Source organism: Clarias gariepinus, chromosome 4 (genome assembly GCF_024256425.1).
Source record: "Clarias gariepinus isolate MV-2021 ecotype Netherlands chromosome 4, CGAR_prim_01v2, whole genome shotgun sequence".
Classification (NCBI taxonomy): Eukaryota; Metazoa; Chordata; class Actinopteri; order Siluriformes; family Clariidae; genus Clarias; species Clarias gariepinus.
This window is the reverse complement of record NC_071103.1, coordinates 30,036,907-30,054,913: the sequence shown is the minus strand read 5'-3', so window position 1 is coordinate 30,054,913 and position 18,007 is coordinate 30,036,907. Positions and strand designations below refer to the sequence as shown.

The window sequence follows — 18,007 nt, the reverse complement described above, 5'->3', positions numbered from 1 at the left end:
TGTCACAGTGTTAGAGTAAAATCCTGTCCTAATATGCTACCTGACAGCTCAGTTCTCTAGACAAGCCTGCTATGCAGAGTTAGATCAGTGGCAAAATGGCTGCACAGATGGTGAAAACAACGAATGTCTGTGGTAATAAAAGTGGGTGACCTTAGCAGTTACAATGACAATGTCAATGTCAGATGAGACACCTTCACAACAGAGTGACTGGGGTGTGGGAGTGAAACCAAAGAGTAGAATAATAGGGTGCAGGTGGGAGGTGGGGGGGGATGTCACATCGTCCACGTATGCATGAAGAGGACGCCCACGGGTGACGGCCATGCTAACTAATGGCTGCACAGGTGGACAGGGGAGGGCGAGATGCTACGCAAGGCCATGCGAGGCAACACAGTTTGGGGGAGAAGGTCCCTTCGGCATGACCCACATACATCTCCACCCCCAAAAACACAGGGCAGACTGGCAACTTACCATTAATTGGCACTTTTTAAGAGGATACATAAGAGGTTAAATGTGAAGAAAAAAAGGAGAAGAGAAAGGAAACAGGGTATAAGCAACAAGATAGTTGAAACAAGAGCACCTAGACAATATTTTGACTCTTGTCCATAATAAGGAGCCTATTCTATAATGCTAGCTGGGTTGAGCTACTATTAAAATACAGTTACAACAATTAAGTGTTGCTATACGATAAAATTAAAACTTCTTGGCCAAATTGATGATTAAAAAATATAGAGCTACACTGTTTATTAAAGTCCTCTTCTAGCATAGTGGATTTGTGCCAAATGTCTGATTTGATGACACATTATGAACGTTAAGCTGAACATAAATTAACATTTTTTTTTATCTCATAAAATATGATTTAAATATAATATATATTTTGTATAAAAGCTATTGAGATGCATAAGATCTTCACGCTGTCCTATCTGGGCTCTGTCGTTAAGAGATGTCTAGATGGCCGTGGGCTGTTGTTTTCTTTATGCGTTTGTTCATTCGTTTACTGCACCACACTGTCACCCCCCTTCATCCAGTCCACATTATCTGTCCATGCACATGAGAGGTCATAGACATACGTGACGTCACACGCACGACACGGAATGCGGATGGGATGGGGTGAAGCCAACCTGAGCTCGGGGACAAAAAAGACCCTCGCCTCACAGAAAAGAGGAAAGCAGGCAGGTATGGATGTGAGGAAGCCATCATCAGTAACAAAAATAAATCTCTCTATTCCTTTCCCCTCTCTCTCTATCTCTCTCACGCTCGCTTACTGTCCATTATCCTGATGTGTCTCTTAAAAGCTATCATGTAACACATGTAACAGTTCACATGACATAAAGCTAGGTACTGAAGGAACAGGAAGTGGAATATTGTCTCACCTAAGATAGCAGTTGGCACAAAGGGGTCTGCTCAAAACCAGTGTAGATTTTTGAAGGTTATAAAGAAGAGAAAAAGTGAGGAGGTGAATACAGAACAGACATCAGAAGCAGAGCACATGACAGTTAGAAGTGCAAGTAAACACAAGACAGTTTGGGCCAAACAGGAAGAACTATGTGAAGATTGTTAAATTTTAAAACAGGTGTCAAACTTAATTTCTGCCTAAACCATTAAATGAAGGGTCACAATCGAAGGCAATAACGGTTACTGTTTCATTTCATTGTGTTATCATACAGTAGATGTATTTAATCTCTAGCCTGCCTTAAATCAAAATTGTTGTCCACATACAGTAAGTACAGTACATGACCATAGATCTTCGTCGTTATAATTTTTCTGCTCCGCACACCGATTGTGATGTTTGAGAATTAACAAAAAAAAAGTTATCAGGGTTAAATTCCACAACCCTCTTTCTGTTCAAAAATGCATTGCAAAGTTCAGCTCATAAGAAGTACAGTCCCACGGAGCTAAATCGAGTTGGTATCTTTCAAAGTTGTTGTGTATATAATACAAATTAAATCTTTTATTTTAGCGCCAACAGCTGGATAACTAATTGGAAGTAAATTATATGGCTAATTATGTTAACCAGAAGTAGTGGCATGCTTAGTTTGGGTGAAACTGATAGCAAAGATTGATCTGCATCATACTGTGTAGGACTGAAATCTCAGTATAACAGAAGATGTGTTTTAGTTAAAATAGAGTCCAGGGTTAAGGGCCTTGCTTAAGGGCTCAACAGCAACAACTTGGTGGTCCTGGGGCTTGAACCCATGATCTTCTGATCAGGGACTTAACTGTTTTAGTCATCGCTGCTCACATTAGCAAATCCTGGAAGGATAGTGTGAAACTGTCAACTTTGTGGTAGAAATGTGGTTGGAAAAAAAAACATGAATGGAAATCATTTAAACACCTGGTGATCTGCATGGTAAAAAAATAAACAGTAAAAACCTTAGCTATGTTTAATAGTAAAAGAAAGAGCATTTCCATACACACACAGAATGTGATGAGAACTCACAGGATTGGGACCAAACAGCTGCATGGCCATAAGAAAACCACTGTGAGACTAATCATAAAAAGGCTTCAATTTGCTAGGGAGGCATAAAGACTTTGGAGCAATAGAAAAAGGTCATGTGGTCTGATGGGTCCAGATTTACCCTGTTTCTGAGTAATGGGATCGTCAGGGTAAAAGGGGGAGCACATGATGCTATGCACCCATTATGCATAGTGTCCACTGGATAAGCCACTGCCAGGTGTTATAATCCACGGTTGCTTCAGTTGATCAGGTCTAGGATCATCAACGTTACATGGCAATAAGATAAAGTCAGCTGATGACCTAAATGTACTAAATGACCAGGTTATCAATAGAGTTTTTCTTTCCTGATGGCACACGAATATTCCAGAACTCAAAATGTGAATCATTTTTACACATGAACTGCCCTTCACAATGTTTGCTGTATTCAAAGCTAAGGGTGACTGAATGAAATATTAGAGTGTGCGACTTTTATTTATTTTTTAACCAGGCAGTGTATCATAGCGAGTCAGGGTATCTTGAGCACAAATCTAATGTTTGTCAAAATGAGACATAAGACAAACAAATGTAGAATCGTTGAGACTATTTCTAGATAGTTATTAAAATTTAAATTTAAGCTGAAATTAATTGACAAAAAAGAAACCGAATAATACCAAGGTGAGGAAGTTAATTTGACAATATGCAAGATATTTTCTTTAGCATGTGTCATATTTTCAGTAAAACAAATGAATCCAATATACTGTACTGTTATTATGATCCACACACAGTGCATAATGCTTTTTGTATATGTTAATGATAGGACATGGTTCTTCCTCATGGCTTGGCCACAAAGCAAAAGTTTAACTATAAGCTTTCTTCTGTTACTCTGTTGAATCTAAGCACAGAAAGATATTGCATTACATTCCTGATGCAGGCAAGTTATGAAATTGAGAGTGAGAGTATGGTGAAGGTCAGGGGCCAGAGCTGAGGTTACCTGGGTAATAGGTGTTGGGCACTGAAGTGCTGAGTGTGTTAGTCTTCAGGGTAAATGATGACGGTGAGGAAACAGCTTTTAGAAGAAAAAAAGAGAAAGAGAAGAGAGGTAAATTCACTTGATATTAAATAAAAAACACACATTCTTGAACTTCTCTGTCAAATATCCCATGACCGGTTTAAGTAAATTACATTTCATATACCAAACATGGCTGTGTGCCTTCCTCCGTGTGTTATTTTAAGACTTAAGACATTGATAATTCCCCTGACTGTCAGTCTAAGGATTTTTTTAATTTCCCCCAAAATACCACCATGACGTGAATGAGGAATAGCTCAAATATTTTTCAGACATGGACAAAAATAAAATAACCCCCTCCCTGAAGAACCATGTAAAGCCATGTGTGGTTTAGAATGAAAATGTAGCGCTAAGCCTGTAGGTGGTGAAGAGCTGAATGAGAGGCTGACAGTGAGATGGAGCAGGTAGGTTCTGGCTCTCTGACAGCTGCCAGAAGGCACTGTCTGATGTGACCTGCCTGTCAATCACTGCTATAGTGGCTGACAGCAGGATAAGGTCACGCATGAACTACCCTGGCGCCCGCTGCACTTCTGTCCCGGTCACTAAGACCGCATGTTTATTTATTTATCCTTGTTTGCTGGCCACTTCACTGGGTCACACATCAGCCATGTCGAGTGGAAAAGAAGGCGCGGCCCGACTGAAATATTAACTGCTTTTAAGTCATCAAGGATGGAATTCCTGTCTTTGCTCCATTTTTCAGATGCATCCTTCAAGGGGTCGCCACAGTAGATCGTGCAACCTGCACACAACTTAGCACAGGTTTTACACCGTATGCCCTTCCAGACACAACCCTTCCAGTTTTCTAACCGGGCTTGGGACCGTCACTACATGCAGGGCTCAAACGCAGATCCTCAAATTAACAAGCCTAGGACCTTAGCCACTTGAGCCACCACTTCCCCCACCTTATCATCACTAACGTATTATAATGTCAATTATATTTAGTGAAGCACAAATAAATAAGAGCTCATGAGTTGTGCATCAGAAAGGCGCTTGCACGATGGACAGGGGAGTGAAACATCCAATTCGTCCTTAATTGCTGGATATCTGAAGTCTTACCTTCTGCTTACAGAAGCGAAACAGCAAAAAGATAGGAATTCCCTTTAAAAACATATCTTATTGAGAGGATAAGGGTAAGCAAAATTCTGTTCTATGGGCTCAGCAGCTGGAGAACAGAGACACCAAAAGACCTAAGTCTGAGGATCAACATGGAACAACTGTGAGAGGAAGAAATCTTCTATAAATCTGCATCTGCCAATTGCTCCTGAGAGATTATTATCCACAATCCTTAAAGAAACGGAATTTCATCTTTAAAGAACTCACTTCTTCCATTGAGGTTGTGGGTGTCCATGAAGGAGATGGCCTCGTCACAGTTGGTGCCCTGCTCTGTGTAGCTTTTATCCATGGAGTTCACCATCACTGTCATCTCCTGCCTCGTGCTGCTGCTCAGGGTCTCCTTACGCTTCTTTGCAAGTTTCCTTTATTTAAAGACAAAGAAATCAAATAACAGCGTTGTCTGTGATTAAATATTAAACAGTGATAAAATTTATTAATTAATAAAAAAAATACACAAATGCATGTTTAAACATAGTTTCTGGTATCACTCAACCTTCAAGAATTTTTTTTTTTTATGTTTTTCCTTAAATCAAGTCAGCATTGTTATGTCATGTTTTGTTTGCCGGCTGAAACATTTTTAATAAATCTACTGAGAATCCTTCCACATTATGAACGTGTGATTTCTGACTTCATGCATGAACACAAATATGCTCACATGAAATGTCAAACAAGACCAGTGCTCTTCCGGTACCTAGACTGGGACAGTCACGGCCTTAAATACCTGCACAATGAGTGCTACCATCTTGCTAATGTGCCCTCCTGAGACATGTTGTCACTACGAAGGAGAAAACACTCTATCTCCTTGACAAGAGAGAGAGAATATGCTGATGAAGAAAGGAAACAGTCTCTGCGAAAGAGCATTTCGCCTCGGGCTCTGTGACGCTGCCAGGCTTGACTTAAGAGTTTTGAAGGGCACGGATGTGTACATAGCTAACTCGAACAGCTCTGCCCATCCGTTGTCTCTGCTTTTTCATTTTTAATTGAAGGAGTTGGTAAAGCGTGATGTGGCGGCTTTGGCTATGATGACACACGCTTGCTGTGGGAATTGATGCAATGCTAGTCTTTATCTCTAGTAACCTTGCCAAGGTGTTGGTTTAGATACAGCTCCATTCTCCCTCAAAGCTGGAGACACATTTTAAGACTGCAGGCGCCTTTAAACCTTTCAGAAAACATTCTGCTTCTCTTGGACTGCTGGGCTCTGAGCATGAGGAAAACAAGACTGTTACTTTACACCAAACAGACTCTGGCTGATGTAAAACCAAATGAACAGTGGTGTCACCAGGTTGTTACTAAAATCATTTTAGTATGAACCACTGACCCTTATCGAGCTCAATCTGCCAACCTGATAAATCAATTACCAGACTTAAGATTCAACCCTCAACCGCTCAAGCATTGAAAAACAATGATAGACTAGACTTTTGCTCCTACTTTTGTAAAGCTTTTACCCCATAAAAACACATCCCATACTTTAATAACTTTAATAGCAATGAGATAGCAAGATACTATTCAGCTTAGCTATTCTATCAAAGTCAGGAACCAATAAATACTGTAGGCAGACTGAAAGTATCTACATGTATATATCTACATGCATAAAGATGGCAGCCGAACACTCTTTTTGTGTGAATGGAGCTCTACTGCCATCTGCAAATGGAAGCTGCCAATGTGATTAGGAGGCTCCTGAACATCCCAAATGCCCTCCAGAGCAAACACACTTTACAGCATGGTAGCTGCCACTACCTGGCTGTTATGGGAACCTGGCTGGGGACATGGTCTTATCACTAATGGAGGTCCCTTCCCTAGAATCTGATGGATCCTGCTCAGCATTAAGTGGTCTCAAAAAAAGGCCATCAGCAGACAGCCGAACACAGCCCGGTAGTCTGCACATTAAACATAAATAAATGAAAGTAAAGCCATTTTTCCTCTTTCCTCTTCACCTTCAAGCGTTTAGCTGCTGAAGGTCAGAGAGATTGGGGCTTTTTACAAATGGAAAAAAGAGAAAAACTCTCCAATAACTCGAGGGGATTTCTGGGTAAAAATGCATCTCAGGGCTGCCTGCTCTGAATGTTAACTTTTTTGTAGCCTTTTCCATCAAAGCAAAGTTCTACATTATAAAACTCTGCTGTTATTTTAAAACACCATTCACGCATCTTCAAATTAGCCCTTTGACCTAGACAGGTTTATGATTCTTAAACACTGTTATTGTGTAGATTAATACAAAGTCCTAAGGAAACAGATAATTCAGATGTTATCACGGTGTGACCATGGTGCTTGACCTACACCTTTCTCCTTATGTATTACATGGCATTTCATATTGTCTGTTTTGATTACATCATATTAATCCAGCTGAAGGCTTACTGAGAACAACCCCCCCCCCCCCGATAAATACTTACAATAAATACTTCAAGTCTCATTATGAACATCTATTATAAATGATTATTTGATGGTTTAATGGAAATATTTTCTGAATTTAAATTTATTGCCTTCCAAAAAAAAAACTCCTGCAATATACATACGCTTGCAACAGCGTACACAGTAATTGATTTGATATCGACTAAATAAAGCCATGCATAAACTTTCAGCAGAAATTTACTGCGACAATCAAGCTGACAAAAACCATTAAGCCATTAAATCTAAGGCAAAGTGTTTGTATGGAGAAAACAACTCAGACCGGATGCATATAGATTAAGCTTTGGTGTTTAAATGGCTGTTTCTCAACTGCATGCTAATTTACATCCCAAATTAATCAAATCAGATTTACTGCAGGGGGATTTCCAACACAGTAATAGTCCAGTTACAAGTATAGACATCTTTCTATAACTGCAGATGCCTAAATCTCTCCTGCAGCACTTTACAAATACCACTTTAACGTTTTACAGACCCTCGGCCTCATGAAAATAAGCATCTCCTCTTAGATGCTTGCATTGGCAAAGATTCGTCACCACGCAGTCATTCTCCCGCTGCACGTAAAAACAAATTAAAGTGTCTGCAGAAAGTGCTGGAAAATTACAGTGAGCACGATAATCACAAAGATGGCAGAGCTGAGCTCATTTCAAAGCATTCATGTACAGGGAAATAATCAGAGCTGTTAAATTGGGACAAATTCCAGCTTGCACAACACTAATGACTCAAGAGACAGGCGCAAGCTAAAGCGCTCCAGAGCAAACACAAAGAGTCCTGCCGTTTAAAATTAAGGAAATGAGAACAATAGGAGTTTATTGCACATTCCTATCATAAACCATGATTCCTCCTCCCTTTCATCTCTTTGAAGAGAAGGAAAAATCTCTTAAAGACAGTAGGAGTTTAAATGCGAGACCTTGTGATTTCACCCAAAGCCTATGGTAAATTTGATGGGTGTAATTGTATCTCATGCCGTTACTGCAACAACTGAAAGAAGAAAAGCGGCAGGTGACCTTTAAACACAGCAGAGCGTAGTCCCCGCTAATAGACGGCCGTGAGCTAATGAAGGTCTCCCGCAGTCACCAGCTCTACATAGGTTTTCGACGTTGAGTTTGCTTCCAGATGGCCGCCAGCACCCTTCACTCTCCCCACATTTTCTACAAGTGGGAGACTCAACAGGAAACTAATAGTTTAGCTGTTTCCCTAAATTTGTTTGTTGCCGGAGTGACACTTAACGTACATTGTCATCTAATGTGTAATCTGTAATTTGGTGCCTGGGAATTAGTTCTATTAACACTATAAATACAAAAGGCACCGAGGGGCAGACTCATGAGTTCACAGAATTTACAGATTCTCATTTAGACTCAGATTTACACAGCATGTTTAATGGTTCAATAGAATGTTAGTACCTCTTTAAAAATAAAATAATACATAAATATATACATGAGAAAAATATATTACCATAATTTATTTTTACACCACAATTATTCCCAAATAAAAATGTCATCACATTGTAAAATAAAGATAATACAGCTCCAAGTCATGCATAACGATCTCTCTATATTGCCCTCATTGCCGCTAAGTGTTCCAGGTGGTAGAAAGTGAAATATAAATGAAATGAACAAGGCGTTTTTGTTGTCAGTGCTCCCAGAATGCACTAGCATTATGCACAAAAGAAGAACCTTACAAATTAAATGCTCGGAATCACATGACTTAAATTTATTTATTTAGTTGAAGCATTCTTTTATTTTATCCAAAGCGACTTACAATTGAGCTAGAAATAATCAATCAGGGTTAAGATTGCCATGGTCAGTAACAAAGCCGTGCAGCTTGGGGGTGATAGGGTTTGAACTCATAACTCATGTCTGATCAGTCGTTCTTAGCTTTAACAACTGAGTCACCATGATATAAAAAAGCACAAAACACTGAGGTTGATTTCTATTAAATCTGTTGTAGTAACTGCACCGAGACAAAACAAGACAGAAAAAAACTATTAATTCTGTTTACATCCTACTCTTTAGCAATTTTTTTTGCCCTTTAAGTATGTAGAAATGACACGGGCAAGAGGAACACATAACAGATCAAAAGTACCGAATTAGCCCCCAGGGTTTATAACGCCTTGAAAAAGTGACTCTAGCATGTGTGTGAACGGATAAGCTCATTATCAACGACATCACAGCTGGCAGATAAGTCCTGATCGACAAAACGCGGTCCCTCAAGCTCATTTGTCCGGGGTTTTATTTTCTACCTTTGCAAATGATAATGTTTTCAACAATAGCAGATGCTGCCTACCATCTGGAAGAACACTAGCTTCTCATGAATGGAACTTAAAGTCATATGTAAATGCTGTTAGTTATAACTTTGCTGGACGTTTTTTTTTTTTCTCGTTGTTTCTATTAGAAAAATATAGTAATTTTTTTTTTAAACTTCATAGGCACCACATCCATGGAACATTGTATCCATTTCTGCCTGAGATGTTTAAATCGTTTCTATTTCATGCAGTCACCTGGGAAGGAGGAGCAATTGAAGCCCTATCTGAAAAAACGGCAGGGAATTTTCACAAAAGCGAGAGCAGCCTATTTCCTTGCAAATGTCAGAATGTACTTTGTCGCAGGGTGCAATGAGGACAGCAAGCAGAGAGAAAATGGAAAACAAATGTGAAAGTGCTCTACGGAGATCGTCCGATAAGTGATGATGAAATTTTAGGGACGGGAACAATGCCTGGAAACCAGATGCCATAATGCGTAACGATAAATTATGACCCATATACTGTATACGGCTCTACACAGCACCTACTGTAAAAAAAAGGATATGATAATTGCTTAGATCTAGAAGGTACTCAAACTTTGACTGAAAACTTTGACATACAGTACGTACAATAAAAAAGCACTTTCTTAGCAACTTGCTGGTGGAAAAGAAAGTGACATGAGACAGATGACATGGTAGTGCTCAGAGGCTAAGCGGGCACCATCAATCCTGAGAAGGAAGCCAGTGCTGTAGAGGCTGCTGACGGGCTTTAAGAGTATGACACCAGCTGAGAGAGAAACCCATCACTTCAGATGAGTGATGCTTTTTTGTAGCCGCTCTGGCACCTTGGAAATCCTGCCACAGTTCCACCAGTCTGGGTTCGGATTCTCTTAAAGCGCAACACTAATATTGCAGCAGCTACACTGAGGAGTCCAAATCCTGGAATCTCCTTCGTTAAATAGTCCAAGATACAATAGAAAGCGTGCCTTAGATTAAGATTTCAGTAAAAATGCTGGGACATGTTTCGGTTTATTTTGTGGCTTCCAGCTATGCTGAAATGGTTGGCATAGGAAGGACAAGCTGAAATACACAACCACCCAGGAACATCCTGCTGTGCTTTTACCCGACACATGGAAAACACATCTACTGCCCATGCATACCTTATGCTTGTCACCGTCCCTACAGACTTCCTCTCTAAACCTTTCCGTTTCTCTTTGCCTTTTTTCTTTTTTTTTTGGTTTCAAAATGAACCACTCCTTTCCATCTGCCCTTCAATTTGAAGGTAAAACTTAAAACCGAGCACATGGAAAGGGTTTCGGATGGAAGAGATGAAAAACAGTGAAAGATCCTTTTAAAAAGATGTACGTTTCTTTTTTTCCTGACAGGAAAACATAAATAAAAGCCCCTGCCATGCTCTACGTGGTTAGAAGCTGTGATGGCCCGGGCCTCTGGAGAGCAGAGCTGCAGATGTACCCTTGAGCAAGGCACTCTGTCCAGACCACCATCGCATTGAAACCCATTTTGTTCATCATTTACAGCTATAAATCTGGACGTCTGATAGGGTTGCGCTGATGCTGACCTTGGGGGTAAAAGCTGAGGCATTACACACAGGAACACTGTGACATCTTCATCAATAATTAGAATACTTGGACAGAACCGATTTTTATAGAGCAGAGCAGATTTTTATAAAAAGGGCATTTTTGGAAGTGTTGTTAGTAGCTGAAAAGACAGAATAATTACAGTGATGTGCATAATGCATTTTGTTTAACACCCACTGAGGAGCAAATCACTATTTGGGTCTACGAGTATATTCACATGCCTGTGGAAAAGCAGATTAATTCTAATAGATTTGAGCCTATTTTCACAACAAATACCCATTTATTGTGCAAAAACACATATTGTATGTACGCCTGTTAATATCGTTCATGTTTGGCTCAAATCCACATGCGAAGCAGAAATAACAAACAAAACAAAAACAAAAACCAATGACGGATTATCAGGACGAATGATCCATTAGTATGTACAACGATGATGAAAGGGTTTTCAAATGAGCAGTGTGCGCACTGGAGCTTGGGATGAGCTGTCACGATGGCATCAAGTGCATTTTTACAAACACACACTGGGGTCACCTTTAGGTTTTCTCCGAGACATTTACAAAGGATGACACTTTTGTCAGAAATCCCTCTAATGAGGGGTTGTGTTTTTTTTAAAGGGCGATTGCATGAACTGTGCTTTGTAGGAACTGGTCTAAGCTTATTACCTAGAGACTAAAGTGAAACTAAAAGAAAAGATATGTAGGTACTGAAGTTGAGATACGTGGCTATACAGTAGGCTGTGTAATGTGACATAATCACTTGCAGCAGATTTAATGCCACTGCGACCGAACAACACGGTTCTGTCAGTGACTAAAAAGTTTTATTGATATCTCAGTCACTGACTGATATCTCATTGATATATCATGCTGTGCAGCGTGGTGACTTAGGGGTTACCACTATCACCTCCAGGACTGCCTCTGCTCTGTGTACAGAGTTAGCATGTTCTCTATGAGCTTGGAGGGTGGGTTTTTCCCACAGGCCCAAGTCATGCACTCGGCCATGTACCCTAAGCTCCCTAGGATAGGCTTCAGGCCACGGCAACCCTATACAGGAAATACGTAATTAATGATGGAAGGGTGTCTGACTGTCATGCTTGTTTCGAAGCAACCCATAAGGAGGATGGTACAGAATTATGCAAAGCTCACAGAACAGCTACAAACACAGCACTGTCGATTTAAAAAGGCAGGATGTAAAGGAGTAGTAGATTGTTAAATTGTGGCTGCAGGGAGCATGTCTCTACAAATGTCTTACTTTACTCAGCCATGATCGACTCTAAAAGTCTCTTGAGCACACAGCTCCATGATATAAGCATAACAACATAGATTGGTTTTAATCTAGAAGATCATCATTGTATAATGTGTCATGGAGAACAACCTATCACACTAGTCTCCTAAGACTTTTTTTGGTATGAGCTCATACAGTGTTACAAGCAGCAATCTTAAAAGACTGCTGAAATAACATGGTGAAAAAGAAAACTGCTCAAATCTGACCTGCTGGGTTTAAGGACTTTAAGAGGATCAATAATGTCTAATGAGGCTGCCACTATTGGACCCTTAGCAAGGTCTTTAACCTTATGTGAATATAAAATACCCAGCCACTAGAGATTGAAGGCATCCTGAGCCTGGAGAAATTGGTGGGTTGTGGAAGGAAAGTCGTCTGGCGTAAAACCTGTGCCAATAACTTGTAGATCGAATGATTGGTGTGGCGACCATGAGAAAGGCAAAAAGGTTCAGGTAAATGATCACTTTTTGTTCTACATGATAATTTATTATATTTAAAATAGTTTTACAATATGTGAAATAGTTTATAAATGGTACATATAATATACTGTATATAATAGCTTTAAAAATGTGATATGCTATTGTTTCGGTGTATATACTGTAGATATGTGATAGTAGCTAAAATAACTTTGGGTGGCCTTGAAAAAGTATGACAAATATTCTACAAACAGGAATTCTTATTAGGTAAGGCAGAAAAAAACACCTGCTTTACTTTTGCAAAGACATCTGCACAAAAATTTAAATTTAATTTGATTTTTGGGATGATGCCTGGCCAATCATAAAAGGAAAAAACAACTATTTTTTGACCTTAATAAAGATTGAGTGAATCAGATTTGCAATTATAAATTGCTTGTTTAGATGAGCAAGTAAACTTAAACTGCATTATGATTCAGATGTGTGTCTCATGCGTGAAAGATCATACAGGAAGAGGAACCTTAAGACATTGCATGTTGACAGCTTAATTACACTGTGTGCAGGTGATGCACATCATATTCTTTCAACGCATCTTCTGCTCATCGCAAGACACTTGTAAGACCTTACATCAACAATCTGTCACAGCACAGACTTATCAGCACCATTGGGGTTTAGAGAGATGTGCGAAAAACAGCTGGCACATATAGCATCTGTATCAAGCTCATTTAATAGCTGGTTATTTCTTATTCAGAAAACACATGAGTTATTAAATTAAAATTAAATAACTGTTCTATGCTGATAAGGGACTGCTGGCAGCTGCTTGTTCTAGATCTGGAAACATCCTTTCCCGGCTCCATTAACACTGACCCCCATACACAGAGCTGATCACACAGCATCACCGGGTCTCTCTCTGTACACACTTTGGGTTGTCTCCTATACCACCTCCTTCATGTCTCTCTGATCAGGCCTGAGTCACAATGCATTATCTTCATCTATTTAAAAGTCACTTTCAAACCAATTAATTTGATTGGGTTAAAACTTCCCAAGCACATTTAAACTAGAACTAGAAATATGTTCAGTGTATGCTTTCTCATGTCATTGGCAGCACTCTGAAGCTCATTTCAAAGCGCTCAGTGCATGTAGGACTGGATTCATGTACGACCTTGTAGCATTTAGAAGTACAGAACAGAGCGTGGTTAGTCTTGAGCATAATGGAACTTAATAAGTGCAAGCTCCATGCTCTCAGATGTAGACCTGCTTCACACAGCTATTATGTTTGATTTATAGCACAAAAGAGAAAAGTCCCATTTGTTTCTTAATACATCTAGGGATGATCGTCAAACTAAGTATTTACACCAGTAAATTTAGGAAAGATGTTTATTTAGCATTTTAAAAGGGAGTCTATAGAAATTAATCTTCAGATACTGGGACGTCTTCAGGATGAACAGCTTTTCACATTAAAATTTCACAGTAATGTAGTAAGCTGAATAACTTTTCTTGGTAAAAAAGAAGAGCCTGGTGAGGTAATATCTGTTTATAGATGCCATAATGTAGATGATAAAAGGATCTTTCCTCGTGTATGTCTCCCCATTATATCAATGTAGCTATAAATATTAAAATTAAGATTAAGGCATTGATACTAAATTAATTGACATAGTAAAACACTTTATGTCATACTGTTGTTAAAAATTAGTTGCTTTACATTGGGCCACATCATAGCACCTGGTCATTATTCAGACCTTGAATCATAACAATAATAGACATAAACAATAAAGGACTCATCAAGAAAAATATAATTACACTCCTCATAAGAAATTAACGACCTTGCAACCACAGCAATGTTTGAAAAGCAACAATTTGTCAAGCTCACTTTCGTCTTTACTTCACTGTATCCACAGTAAATCACACAATACCATAGAATCATAAAGATAGATACAAAGTATCATCAATAGAGTATGGTTTATCGAAAGCACCAGGTGTATAGCTTTTCCTAAAAGGACATCACTGTTACCTGACAAAGGCCTTGCAGTGGCTTGTAATTTGGCTCTTAGCATGTTTTCACTAGTCTTCTCAAAAAGCCAGATGTAGAGCAAGTTTAAGGATTGGCTGCCAGCATGTTGAAGGTCTTGTTATGTGCTGATTTGTGAAGAACGCTGTCGTTTGTGTGGGTAACACAACCTAGAACACGTGTGTCATTTTGCTCTTCGTAATGTTCTTGCTGAATGCTCGCTGTCAATAAAGAGCTCCTGTATAATGGCCTTATCATCCCAGGTAAAGAAAAAAGTGTCTAATGATAACGTACATTAATGTATTAGTTGAGGTTTTATAATAGTAATATAATATCATTTTATAGTTATAATCATTTGATAGTTTATAATAGTTTTATAATAGTTAATTGAAAATCACTGAAACATCACATACCTTTGAGAATAACTTTAAGATTTGGCAATCTCTCTATTCCCTCCAGAGGGCTGTATGACAGTGTGGCTGCTCTGTGTAAATCCCCAGGTGTACTCCCATCCACCAATTAACACTAATGAATTAACTTCAAGTCATGGTGGAGTGTCTGCTGCTCAGCCAAGCCCACTGAATAAATTACTGTATGCTGAAAACTCATTTACAAAGTGTTACCAAGCTGACTTATCATATCCCCTTGCTGTTAGAAAGGGTCAGTGGGATGAACTGCTAAACTTGACTGAGGGTTTCTTGGCAACGAACAAGGCACCTGGACAAAAGGTGACTCTTGATGGCTCCTGGATCTATCAGGCTTGTGGTAAGAGGGTGCAAATTGCCTCATCTTCCCTCTACACATCCTCTACCTGCTGCTCTTCTTCAGCACACAGACACTGTCAAATGAGACAAATGCACATCCCCTTGTTGCAATTAATTTGATTCTTGTTCTGCGTGAGCTCTTGGTACAGGATTTAATTAAGGCTCGCGCACACCGGGGCTCACTCTGTCACAGGACTGAGTTAAATGGGCCTGTCTCGAAGCCTTTCCTGTTAAGCACTAGCGAGTGATGGAGAGAGAGAGAGAGGGAGATCCTGCTAGAGGCGCCCCTCACAGGTTTTATGAATGCCACATCTGTGGCAGCATCTATCTAAGGGAGTGAGGGAGAAAGCAGCACCGTCATACTGTTTCTCAAAAAATGACAAAACATACTTTACACAGAGTTGTAATTGGCCTTTAAAAGTCTGGTAAAAAATAAATAAATAAATAAAACTACATGTTAATTACAAAAAATATATAGGATTAATTTAAATTTATTTAATTAAAATTAATTAAAATATTTTTTATTTATTTTATGTATCTATTGTTTGTAAATGAAAGTTAAATTTGACGTCAAAATTTTAATCAAATTAACAAAACTGCTCTACGAGTTTTTTTTAAAAGGTACATCTAAATGTGTAAATTTTTTTAATGAAATGTACTATTTATGTCGTAGGTAAACAACCCTTATCTAAAGCCATCATTATAACATAGACGGCTATAGGATTTGCTTAAAAATTATGGGAAATGGAAGGAATGAAAGGAAAAAAATCTATTTAAGATGCATTTCTATTTCAATTAACTTCCTGTTTTGCTATGAAGAAACCATGTTTGGATAAAAAGACTCGACCAACATTTAGTAACATTTAAGCATGTCCACGGTTCTAAATATAGTGATGTCTAAAAAAAAAAAGAAACCTGTTCCTTCCATCATGGAATTAGCTACAGCCCCTGTAGACGTACTGAAGAGTCTTATTTAAACACTAGCTCGGGGAACAGTGACAGCTAGCAATCTGGCATACGCTGTAGCCAAGTCAAATTCCTTCTAAAATACCATTTAGTACCAAAGAGAAACTCTGAACTGTTGAATGGATTAAAGCATGGCTAATAAAGAAAGCTTGGTGCTGTAATACAATCTAATTATGACTAAAAAATAAACTTAAGCAAATACAAAAAAAAGTCTGTAACTGCTCTCTCCTCTCCCTGAAGCTTGCCTCACTCTCGGCCTAGACAGGGACGTCTGGCTCTTTCAGTTTTAATGACCGCAGTCTAATAACAGAGAAAACGCAGTTTTTTTTTTAAAAGCATAAAGCAAAAGAAGGATTTGCATGCTGTCAGCAAGGCCATGCACCAAACCAAAGCAAAACATGGAAGGAAAACCAACTGAAGCTGTGAGATGAGCTTTGGTTAAATGGTTGACTTAAAGATTTAAGAGTAAGAAATAATGGCAGGGTGAGACAGGATGCAGACTAGGGTTAGATCTACAGGAAGACACAAGCGCGGCTGGTCTTGTGTCTGTGTGATGTTTGTGGGATGGCAGAGGCTTCAGGTTAGTCATCATTTCACTGCATTAAGGTCTGAGCAGCACGCAGCTTTCCCTCTGTCTTCTGTTTATAGCAAGGGGAAAACCAGTAGCTCGTTATTCATGAAGGAAAAACTGTAAGGGATAAGTCAATAACAACATCACCCTTCAAACTGGAGCAGTGCAGAATCATCTCATGATAAGAAATGCTATATTGCAAGAGGTTTTCATTTACGATTTGGAAATACAGCACTCTTAGTGCTTGTGTATGATTTTTATGCGAATATTATAGCAAAGTATAACACTTAGATGGCACGAAAGATGGAAATATCAGACCCTGAGTGATAGACACCTTCAGACAAAATCTGTTATTTCAGTGCCAAACAGCAAGAACACTAGAACACTGTGCTTCAGTTTGAAAGGAGGAAGGAAGCCACTGAGTTTCATGCATGGAATATCAAACGGTGTGGTGGAGAGAAAGCATGGCAACTAAGCGTTTCACAAAGTGGTTACTTACAGGTAATAAGTGTAGGAGTGATAGGTTCTTCTGCCGAGTGGGGTGGTGGAAGGATTAAAGCAGTGGTGGAGAGGGGAGAATGTAAATGGAAGGAAAGAAAAAGTAAAAAAGATTAATGTCTGAAAAATAGAAAATGAACAAAACCTGATATGGTGACACAAGTGAGGAGCTACTCGAGTGGCTGTAAGGGCAAGCTCTTGTGATTCCTGCCTCTGACTGACTAAAGGGGGGGAGAGGAGAGGGGCGGACGGGAAAAGAGCTCTTACTGCCAAATAAACTTCTTCATTCCTTAAGTATGCACCGCAAGAGAGCGTTAGGCGAAAGGAACTCTGGGAAGCTGTTACTCAAGCAAAATTGCTGCTGTCACATTAGATAGCAGAGATGGAAAGATCAAGAAAGACAGGGCTACAGGTAAAGCTGTTAGGATAGAGTTTGATTTCCCAAAAGAGTCCAAGCATAAACATTATCCGTAACACTATATAGCCTTAGAGACCCTGTCTAGCGGTTTAAATCGTTTTAACAATATGATGCTTTTGGGAAAATGGGCGCAATTTTTTATTAGTTATAGCTGGATAGATAGACAAACAGGAAGAAAGTTTTCTACTGCTACATATTCTATGCACTGCTGGCTTTAACACAGTATATCTAAAGGC

General features: G+C 39.2%; 1 protein-coding gene across 7 annotated transcripts in view; it reads right to left on the bottom strand.

Annotated features, from left to right (window-relative positions):
- LOC128520094 (receptor-type tyrosine-protein phosphatase mu-like) overlaps window positions 1–18,007 on the bottom strand; it is a 223,872-nt gene that overhangs the window by 34,299 nt on the left and 171,566 nt on the right. For 2 of the 7 annotated variants that reach the window (XM_053494125.1, XM_053494127.1), the window contains 3 exons: window positions 17,355–17,384; window positions 4,821–4,975; window positions 3,426–3,500 (listed from right to left, as the gene is read on the bottom strand). In XM_053494125.1, the coding sequence (XP_053350100.1) occupies window positions 3,426–3,500; window positions 4,821–4,975; window positions 17,355–17,384 (260 nt within the window). The remainder of the gene's footprint in view (window positions 1–3,425; window positions 3,501–4,820; window positions 4,976–17,354; window positions 17,385–18,007) is intronic. The other 5 variants (XM_053494128.1, XM_053494130.1, XM_053494126.1 and 2 more) reach the window with 3 other exon arrangements.